Below are 24,467 nucleotides of genomic sequence, written 5' to 3'. Positions count from 1 at the left end.
CGTTCTCCCACCTCTGGCCACGCCCTGCTACACTAGATTGACAAGGCCAGGCAGTGTTGGTCTCCTACCTCCGGCCCTGTCTGCCATGTATTCGGCGCAGGCGCAGTGAGTAAAGGGCGCTCGTACTGAACAGCGCGAGATTTCCCCAGCGCACAGGGCCGGCAGTTGGAGGTGAAGGCTGCCTGTCCCTGTCAATCTAGTGTAGCAGGGCGTGGCCAGAAGGTGGGAGAACGGAGCCTCTAGGAACAGGGGCAACGCCCCCATGCATATAATTTTTTTTATATTTCTGGAGTAACGGGGGCATAGATAAAAGTAGGAATAGGCTAGTTAGGTTCAGCTGACATTAGCACATCGCTAATGTCAGCTAGTTTAATAGGGTTAATTCTGGTGACAGAAACCCTTCTAAAGCGGTTGTCAGCTTTCTACATTCCCATTCAATAAGAAGGGTCCGGGATGCTCTGCTGTTTAGATAGTCAGTGATCGGCAATAATTTGCTGGGAAACCTAGCAGCAAGTATCCAATTTCCTTGCAGCGCCACCTCAGGAGAATTTAAGTATTACAATGTTCTCTCTGAAATCAATGTCCAGTGTAATGCAGAGCAATAGATGCTCTCTGCACTAGAATCTATTAAACATGGCATTATCAAATAATCAAATTCCAATCCAGCAAATAGCATGTTATCACATAGATATCCTGTGGGCCACAAACAGACGCTTAGCAGATTTACAGATATATTGGACATGCACTAAGTTTGACGTGGCTGCATTATTCAAGGTAAATGGGATAATCAAACCGAAACACAGATCAGTTGGTGCCGTCAGACATTTCGGCAGCATCACGTTTGCCCAGATTATAAGAAAAGTATCATTAGATCATGGGCGAAGGTGACTTCTGCTCAAGAAATGTCCAAGCCAGATATCAGCAATAAAGCAGCAGCAGACGGAAGCAGATCACTTGGTGCAGGACCAATAGAGAGAAAGCAAGTCAATTCTAATTCCCAGAGACACAATGAGGGAAAGGAGTGTACTGACACAGGTTACACCAATGGGAACCAAAGTCTGGTTTGCAGTCATATGCTGTAAGGTAGATACAGACAATAGAGATATGGGTATATCAAATATGATATAGAGAGACTGACAGACATGGATAGTGTGAAATAGACAGATAGTATGAGATAGACAGACATGAGATAGACACAAGATAGATAGATAATAGATAGACATGAGATAGATAGATAGATAGATGGATAGATAGATAGATAGATAGATAGATAGATATTAGACAGACATGAGATTAAGGCCTCATGCACATGACTGTTGTTTTGGTCCGCATCCATGCCGCAGTTTTTGCGGCTTGAATGCGGACCTAATCACTTCAATGGGGCCGCAAAAGATGCGGACAGCACGCCGTGTGCTGTCCGCATCCGTTGCTCCGTTCCGTGGTCCGCAAAACCATATAACCTGTCCTATTCTTGTCCATTTTGCGGACAAGAATAGGCAGTTATATTAATGGCTGTCCGTGCCGTTCCGCAAATAGCAGAAAGCACACAGACGCCATCCGTGTTTTTCGGATCCGTAATTTGTGGACCGCAAAACACACAGCGGTCGAGTGCATGTAGCCTAATAGACATTAGAGAGATACAGGTAGACATGAGATAGATAGATCGATAGATAGATAGATGAGTAAGGGCAGGTTCGCATTTACGTTTTGGAATTCCATGATAGGTTCTGTTGTATAATCTGAGTTATAACGGAATTTTAGGATGGAATGCAAAACGGAAGCCTTTAAGAGTTTTGCTCTGTCCTAATACATGTCTATGGGGACACATACCGGTTCCGTTATACACGACATAAAAAATAGTCCTGTCAACAGGACAATTTTTATCCCGTCATGTATAACGGAACCAAACGGAACTGTTATGTGCCCCCACAGACATGTATTAGGACGGAGCAAAACTCTTTAAGGCTTCCGTTTTTCATTCCATCCTAGAATTCTGTTATATTACGCTATTACTCTCTAACCTTTGACAGAATTCCATAACGAAAAATGTGAACCCGCCCTTAGATAGATACATGTATATATTTTATATACATGTAAATTATTTTACACACTATATGCAGTATACATTATATGTACATAAAAGTTATTTATTATAGTGATAAAAAATCCTTATTTCACTTAAAAAAGAAAAATATTTGAATCCAATGTGTTTACATACAATACTGATCTTAAGTTTTAGGCCTCATGCACGGGCGGCCCATTGTAGAAATGCCTATTCTTGTCCGCAAAACGGACAAGAAGAGGACATGTTATATTTTTTTTGCAGGGCCACGGAACGGAGCTGTCCGCATCTTTTGCGGCCCTATTTAAGTGAATGGGTCCGCACCCGAGCCGCAAAAACTGCGGCACGGACCAAAACAGCGGTCGTGTGCATGAGGCCTAACTCATATGTCTTTATGGATAAGATAATGAAATAAAAACAGACATAAGCTGCAAACCAGGAGACATTATTAAACGTATATATTCATGTAGATAACACAACGATGTAAGTAACAGGTATCCATGCACTTGAAGATGGTAACATGCAAAGCAAGAAGGTCATAGGTCCAAGTACCAGGTCAAGGGTGGCCTTGAGGGGTCGCTTCAGTGATGTGACAGCTGGCTGAGTCTTAATTAGCAGGCAGGGAGCACATGATGGCAATGGGCCAAAAGGGGTCAAGCACAACAACATAAACAGCAAGCAGAGGCGTGTCATAAGAGGAGCGACATTGTGGACAGATGAAAAGAAGAAAAAAAAAAGAATGCATTATATATTGTATTAAAACTACACATGCATGTGATGATGACTATTGTTAATGCATTAGAATAAAATACAGCAGGTTTTATTACTGTTTTATGAAAGGCAGCAACCCAAAAACATAAAAATGTATAAAGATAGGCTTCAAAAAAGACTAAACCTCCTTATAGTGGTTGTCCACCTTTAATACCCACTTTACAGTTTGTCTAAATATAATCTACAAAAGGTTGACTTGCTTTGTATACACAACGTGTTACTTCTCTTTCACAGATCCAGAGGGGCACTCTGCATTATAGTTCAGAGCTGTATTCACACTTCTGCTCATTGCTGTCGGAAAGTCGATACATCTCTGACTACATAGCTGAGCTCTTATAATGCAGTGGGACATTTGGTTTTTCTTACATCTGGTCCCTGTACAGTCCGTGGTGTATAAAAGTCTATACTTTGCAGAAAGCTCTGGGCTGACCTTGAGAAATCAAAGAATTTGAGGTTTCAGCTCTGTAGCCCACAGAGCAGTTAATGCAGCCCTGGACTATAATACAAGCAGTCAATTAGGATCACCTACAAGATAAGCCATGCAATAGATCTACAAAGTTTATCATCCTATCTAGATTAAAGCCGAAAAAATTATCTTCAGAGGTAAGCATACACTTTAAGGCCTCATGCACACAAACGTTTTCGTTCCTTTTTTTTTTGCGGACCGGATACGTAACCATTCATTTCAATGGGAAGTTACCGTATGTCCGTTCCGCAAAAAAAAAAATAGAACATGTCCTATTGTCCGCATTACGGACAAGGATGGTACTGTTCTATTAGGGGCCAGCTGTTCCGTTCCGCAAAATACGGAATGCACACGGACATCATCTGTATTTTTTGCAAATCCGTTAATACATAAAATACATACGATCGTGTGCATGAGGCCTAATGGTGGTGTTCAGTATTGAAAATGACTATACTTTCACACTAGCGGTAGCTTTTTCCGGCAGGCTGTTCCCCTGCCGGATCTGTGCTACTGCAAGTCCACTGTGCCGCCGGAAGTCCGCCCCGGCCCCATTCACTATATTGGGGGCGGGCCGGAGGTCCGGCCGTAGCACGGCAAACACGGCAAAAATTCAGTCCCCAAGAGCTGATCTTGAAGATCAAAAAGTAGTAAGATTTCAATAGCTGCTTCCTCTATTAGACCCAGTGATACAAAACAGGGAACCCAATGTTGATAATTTATTTAGGTGTCAGATTGCATATTTAGAAAATAAAAAGCTATAGTTTGAAAACAAAATGATTTTGTAAACATTTTTGTACAGTTTCCCCCAAAATAAACTAAAAAAAAAAAAAAAAAGAAATCTCTAAAAATCCCTAGGGGTCATATAAAAAATAATAATAAAGTTGTAAAAATAATCAACAAATTAAATAAAAAAGGACAGCGAAACCACCACTACTAAGTCATGAAAAAGTTTCTGATCTTTAAGGACTTTTCAAGCCTGATCATTAAAGGGGATGTGTCATCAATACAACCCCAACCCTTTTAGGCTACTTTCACACTGGCGTTTCTGGGTCCGCCTGTGAGATCCGTTTCAAGGCTCTCACAAGCGGCCCAAAACGGATCAGTTCAGCCCCAATGCATTCTGAATGGATAAGGATCCGTTCAGAACGCATCAGTTTGGCTCCGTTCAGCCTCCATTCCGCTCTGGAGGCGGACACCAAAACGCTGCTGGCAGCCAAACGGATCCGTCCTGACTTACAATGTAAGTCAATGGGGACGGATCCGTTTTTACTGACACAATATGGTGCAATTGAAAACGGATCCGCCTCCCATTGACTTTCAACGTAAGTCAAAACAGATCCGTTTGCATTATCATGGTAATGCAAACTGATCCGTTCTGAACGGATACAAGCGTTTGCATTATAGGTGTGGATCCGTCTGTGCCAATACCAGACGGATCCGCACCTAAACGCAGGCGTGAAAGTAGCCTAAGCTGTGTTAGGGAATGGGGCCGCTGAAAGGGACCCCCTTCTAGGAGCCAGAAAGGGGAGCTGATAAGAGCAGCTTCCGCTTTGACCAGCAAGTCCCATCCATGTATTGCATGGTCAGCAATTCAGTTAAAGGCCTGGCATGTGATAATAAAGACCCCCCCCCCCCGCCCCCCCAACGAAAGGACGCTAACAGCTGACCTCTGGGGGGCGTCAGATGCCATAACTATGGCAATCAGCTGATCGATGGGATGGCTGTCTTTAGGAAGGGGTTGAGATTACTGACCCTACAGGGTAATACCCCTGAAGCTGTGGCCCCTCAAGATCAGAGGTCAGGGACTGAATATTCACACAGTGTAAAACAGAGGTTGCTGCTTTAGGTTGCAAAAGCAATTTATACTGATAAAGCGCAGAGGATGTCATTCCATGTGGACTATGGAATACACATACAACAAATGTCACTTCACATAACCTCTGCATCTGTGACCGAAATCATATAGACCCGGTCACCTCTCCTGACATGGCTGTTTTAGTGAATAATTGTATTCCACATTAGATAACCATTCAGGAGCATCTTTTCTTATGACTTCATGTTGTGCTGTTCCTCTTTTACTCCTACTGGAATTTTATGAATGAATTGCCAACAGGGGGAGTTGGGGGAGTGTCCCTGCACATCTGGCACTGTCCATTCAGTGCCATCAACATCAGACGCTGATGAGAACATCCAGATGGACATTTATTCATAGGGATAATAGAGGAATGGCACACCATAGAAAAAAGATGTTCCAGTTTTAGTTTGGAACGAGGACTGCAAGTAGTTACGACATGTCAGGAGAGGTGCAGTTATTCTTTAAAAAGTGTTTTCTCCAAATTTCTAGCAAATACGTAAAACCTCAAGATGCAATTTTTCCCCCGAACGTTATGTATTTTGGCAATCATGGAGATGGCATGAATATTACAATTCTAACATTTCCCAAAAATTAAAGGTGTTCTCCGGTATTTACATATTGATGACCTATCCTCAGGACAAGTCATCAATATGAGATAGGCGGGGGTCCGACTCTTGGGATCCCAGCAGTTCAGCTGTGTTAAAAGGCTGTGTTGCTCCGTAAGTGCTGCGCCCTCTTCCAAGGCCATGTGATGTCACATTCATCGGTCACATGGCCCAGGTGCAGCTCAGCCCCATTTCAAGAGAGTGGAGCTAAACTGCAATACTAGGCACGGCCATTATACAACGTACGGCGCTGTGCTTGGTGCGCACAGGAGTGCTGCAGCCTCCTCAAAAAGCTGATCAGCGGGGGTGCTGGGAGTCAGACCCACGCCAATCTCATATTAATGATCTATCCTGAGATCGGGTCATCAGTATGTAAATCCTGGAGAACCCCTTTAAGTGTTTCTAAACTTCTTATTCATAAAAAAAACCCTATCGTCATAAGATGAAGAAGTAACTTTGTACTGTGAGGGTACGGTCACACATGCAGGATTTTTGATGCAGTCTTGGAAGCCAAATTCAAGTGTGGATCATAAAAGGAGAGAAGGTATTAAAATACTTTTCTGGGACTAAAAAAATTAGAAAAAAAATATCAGATTGGTGGTCCAGCGTCTAGTACCCCCACTGATCAGCTGCCGGCTCTGTAAACCCTACAAAGGCCAGACGGCTTCTTCCATTTTGTAGTTTTCGGCGCCGGTGTACTGCAGCTCAACTCTCATTCACTGCAGCACCCTGGCACGGCCAATACACAGTGGAGGGGACCTTGTGTTTCCGGCTTCGTCCGTGGCATTTCCGTCACTAGCGGCTGCCCGAAACAGCCGACTGTTCAGGGTGTCGGGCGTCGGACCCCCACAGACCTGATACTAATGACCTATCCTGAGGACAGGCCATCAATATCTAAGTCCAGGAAACCCTGTTAAGGACAGATACGACGTCCGCTCTTGTCCGAATCCACTCTTGGCTTTGTCTTCAAAAACTGCTTCAATAAACCTGCATGTGTGGCCATACCCCCCCCCCCCCCCAACCCTTGTTCCATCGTTTTCAGTCCTCTGAATGCAATTTAACCAATGCTTTTATTTCGGTTGCCATGGCTATGTGCAGAGAAATGTATATATGTATACATGGTAAGTACCCATTTTCCTTTAGTCTCCATTAGCAATACCTTGATAAAGTACACAATGTCACATTTGTGAGGTCTACAGGACATAGTAACCACATCTGCTCCTCACATTGCAGGCTACATTTACAGTATGAAAAATGGTAGACCGTGGAGACAAAGGACCTGATTTATCAAGATCGGCGCGCACTGCTGGAGGAGGCATGTAATCTATAAAGAGCAGCAGGCCTCGTCATAAATGACATGCCTCCTCCGGGAGTCTGTGCGCCAAACTGACGTCTACGGCAGCTCGGAGTTGATGTAGACTTTAGTCATTATTTTAGCCAGTTTCTGGCATAAGTAATCATGGATGTGTCGGGGCAGATGGCTCCCCCCACACTCCGCCCTTGACCCTTTCAGAGACTGGTGAGAGTGGCATATAAACACATGTTGCAACTGAAAAAGTCTGAAAAAACAGGGTTTTGTGACCTTTTTAACACCAAAAAATGGTGTAGGAGAGTGATAAATTCTCCCAAAGGCTTACATTACATAGCTATTTTTTTTAGTTTATTATTCCGAAAAATAACAAAAAATAAAAATAATAAATTAATTTTGAAAAAATACATCAATTTTTGTTGTCATGATACTAGGGGTGTTCCAATCATCTAGTGGGGAGACTGGATTCCCAATGATCAATTTCACTACAGGGATTCTGTGTAATATTTGTGTTCTGTTCACATCATCTTTCGGTTATAATATATAAAAAAAAAAAAAAAAATTCTGGGCACATTTACGTTTGAAGGCATTATTCACATTACAATATTTTTGTATACCATCAACACACATTTGAATGAAGAATAAAGGGACTGCTGTGAATAATGCAAAAGGGATAAGAGTCGCCATTATGATCACAGGGAGTATCACTGCTTTGAGTACTAGGGTAAATTGCCCTGCTGCAACTACTAGGTAGAGGGAGTAGACTTGATGTGTCTGCTGAGCGGGCTCTGCTGTCACAGGTAGAGTTCTGTGATTACTGGGGGGAGCTGTGATTAGCACACGACAGTATTTTTTCACGGTCCGCAAAACGGGGTTCCGTTGTTCCGTTTCCGTTTTTTTTTCCATGTGTCTTCCTTCATTTTTGGAGGATCACCAGACATGAAAAGTGAAAAAAAAATCTAAGTCAAGTTTGCCTTGAAAATGATAGGGAAAAAACGGACATGGATCACGGACGCGGATGACAATCTTGTGTGCCTCTGTTTTTTCACGGACCCATTTACTTGAATGGGTCGGCGAACCGTTGTCCGTGAAAAAAATAGGACAGGTCATATTTTTTTCACGGACTGGAAACACGGATCACGGACGCGGATGACAAATGGTGCATTTTCCGAGTTTTCAACGGACCCATTGAAAGTCAATGGGTCCGCAGAAAATCACGGAAAACGGAACAACGGACACGGAACCCAACAACGGTTGTGTGCATAAGGCCTAAGGGACATGGACACCTTTAAATCATTATATTCAGAAATGCCCCTAAGAAAGGACATACTCACGGCTTATGTTGACCCCCTTAAACACCTATGGGGATTTTACAGTCTTTTAGTTAAAAAATATATATAATACTTTTACTATAAACATAGACCATAAGGATGATGTGAACAAAGCCCTACATGTATCACCAATGATTCAGATCTTTTCCTATTCCACATAAGTGGTTGTCACCTATGACCTCCATGGGGTCATGTGGAGAACAGTTGAGTTGACCTCTTCCGTTCTTCAATTTATTCTAAGGGATTTCTTACGGTGCAATTCTCTGGGTCATATTTTTTTTGGGGGGGCAACACTTTTGTGAAAACCACTGCAAATAATGACTCCTGTCAATACACTCTTAAAGGGGTTGTCTGCTTTTTTATGTCGACGAGCTATCCTTAGGATAGATCATCAATCTAAAAAAAGCAGACAACCCCTTTAACTATATAGAAGCTCTCCTTCCATCTGTATGTAACCGATTTTCTCTAGACTCAAGAATGGGGGATCTGCCTAGTTATCGGTGATATAGGGGCAAGCACCGTTTACCGCACAACTTTACCCCAAATTTGCCCCTCGGATAGCTAGGTGACAACCTGAAAGCCATAATGGCAGCCATTGATAAAAAATAAGGACGATATAAAACATGCACTGTAATAGGAATGAGCTGACGGATGGATAGCATGCAGCTTTAAATAACTAAGAAACGGCTTGAGAAGACAAATACATACATGTATATCCTGCAACAGTTAAGTATGTTTTAATTAGTCCCTTGGCGCCAAGACTCTGGAGAGACAGGGACGCAGGGTAAGCCCTTACCATAGCAGCTGCGGCTGTTTGGTTCACCTGGTGCTGAGCTGCCTTTATTTTGGCTTGCAGGTGTGCAGGGGGGTGAAAGTACTTGCATTTCTCCCTAGAGCATCGGCCTTTGATGTAATCCATGCAAACAGTTACAGTGTTCTCATTGGTGTCAATCATGGCAATATCTATCGGATGCGCATAGCGGCAGTCATTCTCACCACGGGTGCAGTTCCCACGCTGGAATTCTCTGCAAACCTGAGGAAACATGATTTGCGATATATAAGAATCCCTTGTGCAGTGGAGTAGACTGCACCATCCAGTGCAGGTCATTAGCAGTCATTAAGCAGGAGTAAGGCCTGATCCCAACTGTCTCTGGAAGCCATCAGGTCTACGTCTTAGGGCCTATGCACATGACCGTATGGCCACCGTGCCCGTGTTGCAGAGTGCAAATAGCGGGGTCCACAAAACATGAGCTCCGGCCGTGTGAACTCCGTACTGGGGTGCAGACCCATTGACTTGAATGGCTCCGCCATCCGCAAGATATGGCAAAAGATAGGACATGTCTGATAGGACATGCCTGTGTTTTGCGGACCGCAACACGGCCGCCATACAGCTGTGTGAATGGGCCGGTAGGCTGGGGCTACACACTGCCGATGATTGCTGTGTGGCAGTGCAGCCACTGAACTGAATGGGGTCGCAGCATGACCAGCAAGTTGCCCTGACCCTAGAATTGCAAAAAATCCAGCAGTGTTGACTTTTTATGTGAGTCTAGGGTCACGGTCACGACACCTTGTGAGTTGCACTGTGACCCCATTGAGTTCAATGGCTAGACAGCGATCTTTGGTCGTGCGATGGGTGTGATAGGGTGGAAACGCTGCACGTGGCAAATGGTCAGTCTTTTACAGTGTCAGCAATGTGGATGAGATTTTATGAAAGCTCATACACACGCTGCAAAAAAAATTAAAAATCTGCAGCATAAATTGACCAGTGGTCCAGATTTTAAATCCACAGCATATCAATTCTATATGGCGGCTTTACACTGTGGATTTCCCCCTTTGCAATGCATAGGATGACATTCCCAGCAAAATCCACAGTGGAAATTCTGCTGTGGAAAATCCTCCCGGTGTGACCGCACCCGGTTTGCACATGGATTGTTGGACACCCAGCACATCCATTGATTTTAGTGTCAGATCAACTGCGCCCCAGCACTCAGAACCTGCGTTAAAGGGGTATTCTGTTTAGAAGCAATTATGGGATAAATGGTCGAAGACCAACCACTAGGACTCCCACCTATCCCCAAAATGGGGACCCTGCAGTTCCCAGCAGTCAAAAGACCATGGCTAGGAGCTGAGTGATAATTGCCTCTAACCAGAAAATCGCTTTACTGATTCTCCCTGAGAAGAAATCCTTCTGGAGGTAGAGGTGCCTATGGCTGAGGCTACACCTAGACTTTTTGTAGCACTTTGTTTTCATTGAGAGACATCTGAAGGGATAAGACTGCATACAAACCAATTTACTGCTTTGGATTCCAGCAGTCATTCAATAAGTGCTGTAGCCTAATGCATGCACCATACAGTGGTACACAGAGTGCCTGTGGGTCTGCACCATGGGGGTTCCGTGTGCTGTCATAAAGGGTCCGTGCACATGTACAACTCCAGCATTAGATATTATTCCTATGGACTACTACTTCTTCATGACTCAGACCTGCACAGTCGTCTGGAATTTCATGAGACCTGGAGCAGAACAGCTAAAATAATGATGGTGCCGGGTCCCTGATTGACTAAAAGGACAGTAGCAGGCAATTTTCCGGACACAGTTGTACAGCAGACTATGCTATTTTGTCCAGCATTTTTGACGGAATCTCCAATGGAACCTCCTAACAGAGCCTCCAATGTACATGTGAACGAAGTCTAATGATTATCATTATCTGATAATAAACGCCATTTTATTAGCTCGTACTTTTGTGGTCCGCAGGCTACAGAGGTTACAGCCTGAATATCTGATAATCTGGTGACTGATCATGTCCTGTTTGTGTCTGATTAAAACATGTCCCCTATACTTACATACGGGTTATTCTAAGTAGAATTTAAATGGCACCCCGATCCTGCGCTCCACGTCCTGCTCCTGTCTCGACCCAGCAGGAAATGGGTGGGAGTGCTGCTTAGCCAATCACTGGGTGAGGCGGGTCCACGCTGCAGAGAGTGATTAGCTAAGTGCCATTCCCAGCAGCAGGAAGTGGACTGTGGCGGGGACCCTAGCCGAACAGATGCAACGGGGGATTTGCTGGATGAGTATGAGGGCGTTTTTTTTTTTTTTTTAACCATTTCATGGCCATTCCACATAGTTCTTTTTCTACTGGAATAACCCTTTTTTAACAAAACAGGAGGGTGAAGAGGTTTTTTTTATAGCGGGAAGCGATGTTCCCATGTAAGGCTGAGGCAGACAGGATACATACTGGTTATGGTCATAACTATATTATATATCGCTCTGTCCCCCGTCACTTCCTACACACCAGTCATTATCTATTATTATTGCATTAGGCCTCCAGTAATCATGGATGCCTCCAGAATATAGCTGTGATGGCAGGAAATGTACAGTAACCATTGCCAGTAGTTGTCATCGTTATTTATAATTAATAATATAAGTTTTGGTATCGTAGAAGATTTTTTTTTTTTTCGGTTTTATGCACTGACAGCTTAATCAGAAAATGTTCTGCAACTTTCTGATTTACCGTGTGGATGTTACAATTCTTGCATACGTCAAAAAGGTAAAAGACCTGTACAGACCTAATAGTTTTAACAGCTGAGGGTTTGCTACAGTTGTATTTAGTCTAGATAATCCTCTGTGAGTTAGCTACAGCAGCAGTGCTAATTATGAAATGTATCAGCATTGTATGGTAGTATAATCTACAGTATGCTGGCATGGTATAACTAAATACATGGCCACTGTATGGTAGTATTATTAGATGCTTTAAAGACTATAGACACCTTCGAGGCAATTTTTTTTATAATTGCATTTTACTCATTTTGGGCTAAAAATAATTTTTTTAATAGGTCTTTATTAAAAATGTTCTGTCGTTTCTGGTATACAGGGGTTTAAAATCTGTCTGTTTGCAAGCTTTTGCGGTCTGTTTTCTTTAAATCCTGTCATCTGATGGCTCATGTGTAGCTCTTATCTCAGATCTCCTGACCTCATGAACATTCATTATTGCTCAAATATTAAACTGATAAGAACATGGCTTAACGGGGTATTCCGGTAAAGTAACTTAATTTTTGAAAAACTGCATTAAGGCTGCCAGCTGTGACTCAACCAGAACCCATACCTATACATATAACCAAAGCTTCAATTAATCTTGCAATCCATTTGTCTAGCTCCTGTGTGAGCCTGAACACACAGAGTATCATGGCGCCTGACCTTCCCTCACAAAACTATAATCCCCACAATCCCCAGCTTTCCTGCTGTGAGTGTTGATGTTTACTGATTGGCTGCCGGATATACAGTCCAGTCACGCTCCCCCCCTCCTCAGTAATCAGCAGCACACTAACACTCCCTATGTTTCACAACACATATAGCTAGGGAATTGATAGCAACATACTGAGCATGCTCGACCTAACAAAGGCTCAAAACTAAAGGTCGATGCCATGGTAATTATGTAATTATTTATGATGAATTAGGGAACTTTTACACGGCAGGGGACTCTGGGAGGCTGTTCCGGTGGGTGAACAGCCTGTCAGATCCGTCCTGCCGCTAGTTCACGTGTGCCCCCGGACTGCCGGTCCGTCCCCATTGACTATAATGGGGGCGGGGGCGGAGTTCTGGCGGCAGCAAAGCAGCCGGACTAAAAGTACTGCATGCAGTACTTTTAGCCCGGCTGCCTCTCGGCGTGCGCTGCCGTGCTGCCGCTGGACCTCAATGGGGACGGAGCGGCAGTCTGGGGGCATGCGTGAACTAGCAGCAGGACGGATCCGACAGGCTGTTCACCCGCCGGAATAGCCTGCCGGAGTCCCCTGCCGCTAGTGTGAAACTAGCCTTAGTCTAAAACATAAGTGATATTTATGGTAATCAGAATACCCCTTTAAATAAGTTTTAATGAGGTATGTATTCCAAGAAAACAGACTGATTTTTAACCCCTGTATCTCAAAAACAACTGAACATGTTTAATAAAGACATAGTAACATAGTATATAAGACCAATTGAAAAAAAGATTTTCAGCCCAAAATGAGTTTAAATGCAATCACAAAAAAATTGCCTTGAAGGTGTACATACTTTAAAAAGTATTCCCAAAAATAAAGAGGTATTCTGGTCAGAAGCATTGGATAGGCGAAAAATGCTATATTGCTGGAAGTACATCCATTGGGACCCCCACTGATTAGTAGAATAGGGTACACCTATCCCTCGTTCCCTTCAGTGCCATATACTCTGGAGTAGCAGTGCAATCTGTGATTCCTGGCGTTCCCCCACCAATCTAGCATTCAGCACCTATCCTGTGGATAGCTGATACTTAAAGGGTAACTGCCATATTTATTTTTATTTGCTAGTTTATTAGAGCTAGGCATGCATACCTGAGTTAGTCTGTCAATGATTGTCAAAAGATCTGTAATTACTTTATAATAACAGCTTTCATTAATGTCCTCTGTCCCTTTCCACTGCTCCCTTAAAAGACAGTTGCTATGGCTTGTCTGTCTCTGGCTAAGAAGACAGGGAGACGGAGGGGCGGTCCTGTATACCTGCATTAGGTTTCAGAGTGAGGAGGCGTGTCTCTCAGTAATCCAATCTGATTGGCTGGCAGGGAGCTGCTGGCTACAGCAAGTGTGTATGAGAAGTGAGGGAAAGCAGTTTTGGCCTCAGAGAACTGGCAGAGGAGCTATCTTAAGAAGGTTCTCATATTGTAAATGTTTAAACAGACGTAACTAAGAGAAAAACTCAAGGAAAACCGTGGTATGTGAAGAAACTAAAGATTGCTTTATGCATAATGCTGCTGCTGCAGTAACATATGCTAAAATTGTTTTTTTTCATGAAAACATGACAGCTATCCTTTAATCTGATTGGAATACCCCTTTAAGCATTGGCGGGACTTGTAGTTTTAATAAGGTATTATACTATACTCTCTGCTATACTATACTATACTCTATGCTATAAATCTTTAAGGGGGGGATGGTGTTCAAAGTTTCAGTAATGTCAGAGTATCTTCAATTACAGTTGAATGTTTGGCCCTTCACAAGTAGCTGATATATGGCAATAATTAATATACACATAAAAATAATTTGATATATTACACAATTGCTATTAAACTGCTTATCTAACTATACAATATAGTTAATGATATAAATATAGTTTCACCAGATGTAGAGCTACGAACGTGGGGGTCTTTCAAACGTGCAATAAAATATTCACGGTACACTGGGCGCTCGTGACGTCCATGGAACAACAGTTCCATTAGGCCAGCTAATGAATTTAGCCTGAGGAGAGAATGCTCTAACCTTCAGCACACGACTGCCGCTTCTTTATACTCTACCACATACCTCCAGTTTGTCTGTGCGCACCAGTTTCTGACCAGCAGAGCCACCAGGTACCGTAACCGCTGGATTCCCAGAAACCAGGACAGGTGTATTTGGTAAAAGCTCTGCAGGAACGAGACCCATGCCTGGGGAGATGTGACTCAAGTAGGGACTAAAAGCCATGGATGGGCTTGTTGCAAGCGATTGAGTCACAGGGAATGTGGTCTGCAAAGAAGGAACAAAAGTAGATTAGAGAGCATTCATTGCCCTAGTAAAAAGTGGACATTATTCCCACAATCATATTAAAGGTTTTGTCCAATATTAGAAGAAAAAAAAAAAGCCTGGATTTTTTCCCCTGGAAACAGTGCCACTCTTTTCCATTGGTTGTGTGTGGTATTTCAGCTACAGTCTACGTAGTCAATGAAACTCTGGATACTTGACAAATTAGCTGAACTGAGCTATCTGATGTGATAAGGAATAAGAAAACAGATTTCACTTAGTTGACAATGAAATGACGTAATATCAGTACACCCAAATATGTTCTACAGTACATTAAAGGGTGGGCCCATCTTGCACTTTAATAGCATATCGCTAGGATCTCTCTCTAGAACGGGGCCCCCAAGGAAGCTAGGCCACCCTCCATTCACTTGGCGGTGCACTCTCGATTCCCTTCTAGGGGAGTTCCGGGAATAGTAGAGTGCGCTCACTCAGCTCTTTTCGGAACTCCCATAGAAGTAAACAGAGTACACTGCACATGTGTGGTGTGCTCTCCTTCGCTTTAGGAGCCACGTTCTAGAGATAGATGTGGTTCATATCTAGCTATATGTCACCAAAGCGCGAGATGGGCCAATGCCTTTAAGGGTTCAAAGGGTTCTGGTGATATAAACTAATTATCTAACCACTATTGGACTTGACTATAGGTGAACACTATCAGGGGAATTTATCGTAGACCAGTGTTTAATGCTGGTCTGTGATCTCCCCTGCTTTGCTGGAAGATGCCCCTAATTTATGATGAGGTGCACGCCTCGCCATAAAATAGGCACATCTCCGGCAGTCCTCTGGCTGGCACAGACTTCAGTCTGCTTCAAAAGATAAATGTGCTTCCCCTTTCAGGAAATTGGTGTTAAAAAAAGAAAAAGAAAAAAAAGAAGTCTTTCTGGCGTAGGAGGCTGGCGTAAATTTAGACCGGCGGTGGAGGCCGGCACCTCTACGTAACTTCGGCGGATCCACTGTCAGAGCAGGGGTTATTAAGACCGGCGTCTAAAAAATGACCCCCATAGTGTTTAAGACTTTGACACCAGAAAACTGTTGAGGGTGCGATGAAAAATTCCTATGTCTGGAAAATCCCACAGAAATCCTTCCAGACCACACAACAATCACATGAGTTTATCTATATAACCTGGAGTCATGTCTGCAAACGAGAAAAACAGCCGCAAGCCGTGCATCAGCTGATCGTGGGATCTTGATCCTTAAATGCTCACTTGTACTCATCTTTTATTCCTATATTCAATATTGGTCATCCCCTTTGTTTTCGTTACATCGGTGACACATATCGAGTTCTGTATATACCGTAGTTCTCAATAAGAATCTATTTTAGCACCCAAGCCAAATTTGCCAAAATGTACCCCCATAGTTAGTCTCCTGTCCTATTAGAGCAGGCATCCTCAAACTGCGGCCCTCCAGCTGTTGCAAAACTACAACTCCCAGCATGCCCGAACAGCCTACAGGTATCAGCCTACAGCAGGGCATTGTGGGAGTTGTAGTTTTACAACAGCTGGAGGGCCGCAGTTTGAGGATGCCTGTATTAGAGTAACAGTCACAGTGCCCCCATGACTATTTGTCACAATGTCCCCCATGAAGGCAGCCACATTACTCCCCCAATAAATATCTGCCCAATGCCTTCCCATAAATAATAGCCAATGTTAGTACCCTCATCAGTACCAGCCCCAGTGTTGGTGAAAGCCATAATGCCGATAATTAGGAGCCGCACTGCCCACTCAAGGACTATACATATGTCTATGATTTGCAGTTGTGCTGGTGATCAGTTGGGGGGCATTGTGATATGTGCCCACTGGGCAGTGGATTCAGCTGCCTCTCCTGGCTACCTCTTGTCTTGGCCCTAACTATTTATATATCACTACCCTATGGCCAACTTTGCAAAAAAAATAAAAAAATGAACAAAATCTAAAGCTTATGATGCCTTTTTTATCATGTAGTAATTATCATTTAAAACAGGTTGAAGGTGGGAATACTTCTCGTCGTTTCATAGCGTGCTGTGTTTTTTTCTGTGTCAGTAATTATGCTCCTGACATCTTTTTACTATGGTACCTGGGTCTAGGAAGTAATTGCTGCAGCTATGGAAAAGGGTCACATATAGCTCTTTAGAGTGCATGCTTCTACATGTTTGGCTTTATGAAATTCAATAAAGTGCCTCATCCATGAGAGCCTGAGAGGGAAATCAAGCAAGTCTCATTATTTCTGATAAATAGTCAGGTAGATCTCAAATGAGTTTTTCCAACAGTTGTAGCAATCAATGGTGATCCTGAAATCAAACAGATAACACTACAATTTTATTAGTCCAACCCCCGAGGAGCCATTGTGATACTCTTGTACTTTTTTTTTTTTATTATTATTTTTAAAAGGGTTGTCCGAGACTCTCATATTGGTGAGCTATCCTCAGCATAGGTCATCAATATCAGATTGCAGGGGTGGGGGGGTCTAATTTCTGGCACCCCAGCCTATCAGCTGTTTGAATAGGCCGTGGCTTCTTCCTAAGCCAGTGACTTCACATTCATCGGTCACGTGGCCTAGGCAGAGATCAGTTCTATTCAAGTGAATCCCCTGAGGTGAAGGGGGGCGCTCATTGGCTTTCATTAGATATAAAAATACACCTCCAGTAAGATAGGTTTACCCCTCTGAATGAATCGAGTATATAGTGTTAAATGATCATCGTAGATGCACATCTCATAAATGTAAACCTGCATCTTTTCTGCTTCATGTTAAATGAATTCAGCCTCTGTTAATTATGCCGGCTCTGTACATGTAACGTATCACTTAGTGACATTATTAGAAAATTCCTCATTTTTTCCATGAGGCCTCGCCCAGTGTCTGAGTGCAAGTCTTTAAAAATAATAGACCGCTTACAGACGGGAGGTTAAGTGGGATCCATGAGCATGATTATTCATGGCAAGTACAACTGTGGCAGACATAACATTTCACATTAGCTCTCATTTATTAAGCAGTATTTAGGGCCGTGTTTCACCTTACCAGTCTAGAGATTAGTACGGAGCTAAATATAATGCATTTGGAAAGTCTTCAGGCTCTTTCACTTTTTACCATGTTGCAGACTTGTGATAAACTAAACTAAAAATCAAGTTTTCCCCCATTATTCTGCACTCAGTACACCATAATGACACTGAAAACAGAATTTTTGAAATTTCTGCACATTTATTAAAAAATAAAAAAATAAAATTCGGCATGAACACAAGTGTTCAGACACTTTGCTATGACACTTGAAATTAAGCTCTGGGAGCCTCCCATTTCTCGTGATCATCTTTGAAATGTTTCTACACCTTGACTGGAGTCCATCTGTGGTAAATTCAGTTGACTGGACATGATTTGGAAAGACACAGCCCTGTCTATATAATATCTCACAGCTGATAATGAATATCAGAGCAAAAACTAAGTCATACAAGTACTACTTGTAGAGCTCAGAGACAGGATTGTCTGGAGGCACAGATCTGGAGAAGGGTACAAAAATTGTCTACCGCACTGAAAGTTCCCAAGAGCTCAGTGGCCTCCATAATTCTTAAATGGAAGAAGTTTGAAACAACCAGGACTCTTCCTAGAACTGGTCATCCCACCAAACTAAGTAATCGGGGGAGAAGGGCCTTGGTAAGAGGTGACCAAGAACCCAATGGTCAATCTGGCTAACCTCCAAAGATCCTATATGCAGATGGGAGAAACTTCCAGAAGGTCAACCATCACTGCAGCACTCTACCAATATGAGCTTTATGGCAGAGTAGCCAGAAAAAAGTTTCTCATCAGTAACAGACGCATAAAAATTAGCAAAAACGTACCTAAAGAACTATCAGACTGTAAGAAACAGAATTCTCTGGTCTGAGGAAACCAGGCACTGCTCATCACCTGCCCAATACCATTCGTCCAATATAGCATGGTGCTGGTGGCAGCATCATGATGTGGGAGTGTTTTTCATCTGCCGGGGCAGGGAAACTGGTCAGGGTTGAGGGAAAGCTGTATGGAGCAAAGTACAGAAATATTCTTAATGATAACCTGATCCAGAGTGCTCTGGACCTCAGAATGAGCTGAAAGTTCACCTTCCAACAAGACAAGGACTAAGCACACAGCAGAAGTGCCTTAGGGACCACTCTGTGAATGTACTTAAGTGGCACAGCCAGAGAACTGACTTGAACCCAATCAAACTTCTCTGGAGAGACCTGAAAACGGCTGTCCACTGACTGTCTCCATCCAACCTGGCAGAGCTTGAGAGGATCTGCAAAGCAGAATTATAGAACATCCCCACATTTAGATGTGCAAACCTTGTGGCTTCATACCCACGAAGACTGGAGGCTGTAATCGCTGTCAAAGGTGCTTCAACTAAGTACTGAGTAAAGGGTCTGAATACTTATGTGGGTGCAATATTTTAGTTTTTTCTTTTTCAAAACATTGAAAATGTTTTTAAACTTTTTGTTTTTACTTTCTCATTATGGGGACAAACTTTAATTTTTTTTTTTTATATATTAGCACAAGACCGCAACATAATAAAATGTGCAAAAAGGGAAAGGGTCTTAAGACTTCCCAAATGCATGGTGTACAGTAGTTTTATACGACAGTAAGGCTCCAGTTACAAAGACTCAATCACGCGCCCTACATTTAAATTTCCCTTTTTAAATTAAATGAATTCCACAATGACAGATTCTCCCTGTGAAGTCCCACATGTAGTGCAGGTAGGTTATTGTTAGCTCATAATTAGCAACCGCCTTTGATCGCACAGTGCCATCCTATTTAAAGAAAATGTCCCTGGATATTCAAAGGTATGTGACAACATCCATTAGCCTCTTCTAACACTAACTAGTGCTGTGCGGTACTTATCTCTCAGCATAGCCTTAAGGCCTCATGTACACGACCGTTGTTTTATTCAGTGTCCGTTGTTCCGTTTTTCGTGATTTTCTGTGGACCCATTGACTTTCAATGGGTCCGTTGAAAACTCGGCTACTGCACAGTTTGTCATCCGCGTCCGTGATCCGTGGTTCCAGTCCATCAAAAAAATATAACCTGTTCTATTTTTTTCACGGAAAACGTTTCATGGACCCATTCAAGTCGATGGGACCGTGAAAAAACGTGGAGGCACACAAGATTGTCATCCGCGTCCGTTTTTTTCCTATCATTTGCATGGCAAACTTGACTTAGACTTTTTTTTTTACTTTCTTCATGTCTGGTGATCCTCAAAAAATAAAGGAAGACACACGGAAATAAAAACGGAAACGGATCACGGAACAACGGAACCCCATTTTGCGGAACGGAATACAACAACGGTCGTGTGCATGAGGCCTAACAGTGACATTGCAGGTCATAGGAAGATCATAATGGGAAAGTATTGGTGAGGACACTGTCCATACCGTTTCCAGGAATGACATTCCTCAGCAAATACCTCTATGTCAGCCTGAAGAATTGAAGGGGCGACCGTCAGCAGTTTTGAGCTCTCAGAATTGCTGACAGAATTATTTAGGAGACCAGGGGAGCAGTACAGGCATACCTTGAGTGATGGTCATGCAGGCTGCACGACTTGGAAATTTTAGTTTTCATCATCATGGTGCTCTGACCACAAGTGTCCAGGAGGCAGTCTATTCATGTTCGGTGCCCTGGACTCTTTGCATTAGGGGATGCTTCCCAGCCCATCCCCTCTACTCTGAGTGACAGCTAAAGCGTCCAATCAGGACATCCCTAGAGCAAAGAAGGCCCAAAACTGCTGACAGACCCTCTTTAAAGGGAACCTGTCACCGGGATTTTGTGTATAGAGCTGAGGACATGAGTTGCTAGATGGCCGCTAGCACATCCGCAATACCCAGACCCCATAGCTCTGTGTGCTTTTATTGTGTAAAAAAAACAAAAGGTGGCTACTTTGAAGAACCTAGAATATGACATATTTTCAGTTGTTTCACACTTGTTTGTTATGTATATAATTCCACATGTATTAATTCATAGTTTTGATGCCTTCATATTCATGAAAATAAAGAAAACTCTTTGAATGAGAAGGTGTGTCCAAACTTTTGGTCTGTACTGTGTAATATATATATATATACATATATACACACACATACATATATAGAAGAAAATAGGCAGCACTCCAGGGATAGTGATGAAAAAAGTGGATGGTTTATTGATCCATCTAGCAACAACGTTTCAGCTCTCTCTATGGAGGCTTTGTTCAGCTGGACAAAGGCTCCATAGAGAGAGCCGAAACGTTGTTGCTAGATGGATCAATAAACCATCCACTTTTTTCATCACTATCCCTGGAGTGCTGCCTATTTTCTTCTATATATGCATTTGGGACCTTGAAAGGACTTGCACCCGCATTTAATGTGTGCTGCTTTTTTCTTTTTCTTTTCTATATATACAGTCCTGATCAAAAGTTTAAGACAACTTGAAAAATGGCAAAAAATCATATTTAGCATGGCTGGATCCTAACAAGGTTCCAAGTAGAGCTTCAACATGCAACAAGAAGAAATGGGAGTGAGACAAAACATTTTTGGAGCATTCAATTTAGGCCGAGTTCACACGAACTTGTGTGACCCGTGCCCATGCTGCGGCCCGCAAAGCACGATCGTTGGCCGTAGGTCAGCCGCATCGGATCGCGGATCCATTCACTTTAATGGGTCCGCGATCCGCCCGTTCCGCTTCCGAGGGGTCCCGCCCCGTGCGGCCGTTCCGCGATTCCGGATTTGTGGACCCATTGAAGTGAAGGGGTCCGCATCCGTTATGCGGAATGCACACGGAACTATGGCCGTGTATTGCGGCCCGCGATTTGCGGGCGGCAATACGGCCACGGATCACACACGTTCATGTGAACTCGGCCTTAATGAAAACAATGAATAAACTGAAACAGGCTGTTTTTCAGCTGATCAAAAGTTTAGGACCACACCTCCAAATAACCCCTAAACCCCCCAAAACAGAAATCCAACTTCCAAACATGAACTCAGTAATGAGTAGCTCCGCCGTTATTGTTTATCACTTCCAAAATTCGTTTCGGCATGCTTGTTGCAAGCGTTTCCATGAGGTGAGTGGGAACATTTCTCCAAGTGGTGAAGACCGCCGCACAAAGGCCATCTACTGTCTGGAACTGTTGTCCATTTTTGTAAACTTCCCTTGCCATCCATCCCCAAAGGTTCTCAATTGGATTTAGATCAGGGGAACACGCAGGATGGGCCAAAAGAGTGATGTTATTCTCCTGGAAGAAGTCCCTTGTCCTGCAGCGTTGTCCTGTTGAAAAACCCAGTCGTTACCACACAGACGAGGGCCCTCAGTCATGAGGAATGCTCTCTGCAACATCTGGACATAGCCAGCGGCCGTTTGACGCCCCTGCACTTCCTGAAGCTCCATTGTTCCACTGAAGGAAAAAGCACCCCAGACCACTATGGCGCCCCCTCCACTGTGGCACGTAGAAAACATCTCAGGTGGGATCTGCTTGTCATGCCAGTAACGTTGGAAACCATCAGGACCATCAAGGTAAAAAAAAAATCTCATCAGAGAATAAAACTTTCTTCCACCTTTTTTTGTTTTTGAAGCCCTTCAGTCTCCGATGCCGTCTGATGGTTATGGGGTTGCAGTCAGCACCAGTAAGGGCCTTAATTTGGGTCGAGGATCATCCAGTGTCTTGACGGACAGCCAATTGGATCCTCCGGCTCAGTGCTGAGGACATTTTTTGGGGTCTTCCACTTGACTTTTTTGTTCCATAACCCTCAGGATCATTTAAGAAATTCCAAATGACTGTCTTACTGCGTCCCACCTCAGCAGCAATGGCGCGCTGTGAGAGACCCTGCTTATGCAGTTCAACAACCCGACCACGTTCAAAAAGGGAGAGTTTTTTTGCCTTTGCCATGCCAGGCATGTGGTCCTAAAATTTTGATCAGCTGAAAAACAGCCTGTTTCAGTTTATTCGTTGTTTTCATTAAATTGAATGCTCAAAAAATGTTTTGTCTCACTCCCATTTCTTCTTGTTGCATGCTGAAGCTCTACTTGGAACCTTGTTAAGATCCAGCCATGCTAAATATGATTTTTTGCCATTTTTCAAATGGTCTTAAACTTTTGATCAGGACTGTATATATACATATACACACACACACACATCAACTAGTGAAGGTGTTGTAAGTTCTTGGCAATTGCTCTATTGCATAATATCCTCATGCTCTATCACCCTGCATTTACAATATATATAAGTAATAATACGAAGGGTTCACAGAAATTACTGTATCTGAACGCAAACTAGAAACCACAAAAACCCAGACCTGTCCTATTTCCATATTAAACAGATGGGGGAATACTTGTGGTCTTTTGTCATTGTCCAAGATAGCAGCTCGTGTAAAAGCAGCCTCACACACTGCATAGTATTAAAATGTAGCATAAATATTGGGTTATAAAGAGACATACAAACATAAATCAGCATAAGTCAATAGAATACAAAGCTCCACAAACAGTACAATAACTATAGCTCTAGAGATAGTCAGAGAGCCCCTCAGTTAATATAATAAGAGCTCTATGGATAAGTAGACATGAAAGGGATTTTCCGGGAGTTTAATATCGATGGCATATCCTCAGGATAGATCTTCAATATCTGATCAGTGGGGGTCCGACTCCTGACACCCCCGCCGATCAGCTGTTTGAAGAGATGGCGGTGCTCTGGTAAGTGCCACGTTCATGTGAGTGGGCCTGGGCTGCAATTCCAAGCATTGCCACTATACAATGTATGGCGCTGTGCTTGGTAAGCTGTGAAGAGGCTGCAGCACTCACCAGAGCACCGCAACCTCTTCAAACAGCTGATTGGTGACAGTTCTGGGTGTCTCAGAAAACTCTCAGTGTCCTGGAAAATTCCTTTACGTAAAATTTAAAGGGCATTCACTTTTTTTTTTTCTAGACAATATTTTGTATACTATTAATTTCATATAGACTCATACTGAGGCTTGTCCTATAGCAGTCAAACCGAATCTGACAAAAAAAACTCATGCTCATCACATGGCACACAATGAAGTACTGCTTCTAGGGGGGATACCTCCACAATACAGAATACAATACACATGGCTAAGTTGTGCGCATGAGTCCCGAAATATTCTGCTTTAAACATTTTGTACCAATATTCAGTCCATACGCCAATGACTGTATACATTTCTGCTGGTATCTCATCAGATCCACTCCACTGTCAGTCATGTCACCTCGCAGTTTAGTGCTGGCTATGCAATTATCATCTGAACTCTCATCTAACTGGAGGCCTGTAGAATTCTGGATTTAGCTTTAGATGTGAACAGGGAAGAAGCTCAAAATATTTGCAATATGTCTTAAAGGGGTTGTCCAGAAATCTCGTATCAATGGCTTAACCTCAGGATAGGCCATCAATATTAAAATCGGTGGGGGTCTTACACCCTGCAATCCCACCGATCAGCTGTAGTTCCGATGCCGGAAGCTTGAGCTGGAACTACACAGCTCCATCCATTGTGCAGTGGACAGAGCTGGTAAGTGCAGCGTTTCTCCCATTCCTTTCACTGGGAGCTTCACTGTGAA

At 43.2% G+C, this 24,467-nt stretch overlaps 1 protein-coding gene across 7 annotated transcripts in view; it reads right to left on the bottom strand.

The window, feature by feature from the left end:
* The window catches only part of MBNL3 (muscleblind like splicing regulator 3), a 123,847-nt gene that overhangs the window by 22,782 nt on the left and 76,598 nt on the right, over positions 1-24,467 (bottom strand). For 6 of the 7 annotated variants that reach the window (XR_005774005.1, XM_040406085.1, XM_040406088.1 and 3 more), the window contains exons 4-5: positions 14,700-14,900; positions 9,196-9,432 (exon numbers count right to left, since the gene is read on the bottom strand). Coding sequence is in view for 6 of the 7 variants with exons in the window: in XM_040406085.1 (XP_040262019.1) it covers positions 9,196-9,432; positions 14,700-14,900 (438 nt within the window). In the remaining variant the exon portion in view is untranslated. Of the gene's footprint in view, positions 1-2,614; positions 2,669-9,195; positions 9,433-14,699; positions 14,901-24,467 lie in introns of all 7 variants that reach the window. The other variant, XM_040406091.1, reaches the window with a different exon arrangement.

This window comes from Bufo bufo, chromosome 8 (assembly GCF_905171765.1).
Source record: "Bufo bufo chromosome 8, aBufBuf1.1, whole genome shotgun sequence".
Lineage (NCBI taxonomy): Eukaryota > Metazoa > Chordata > Amphibia > Anura > Bufonidae > Bufo > Bufo bufo.
The sequence above is the reverse complement of the archived record's forward strand: the minus strand, read 5'-3'. Positions and strand labels throughout refer to the sequence as shown.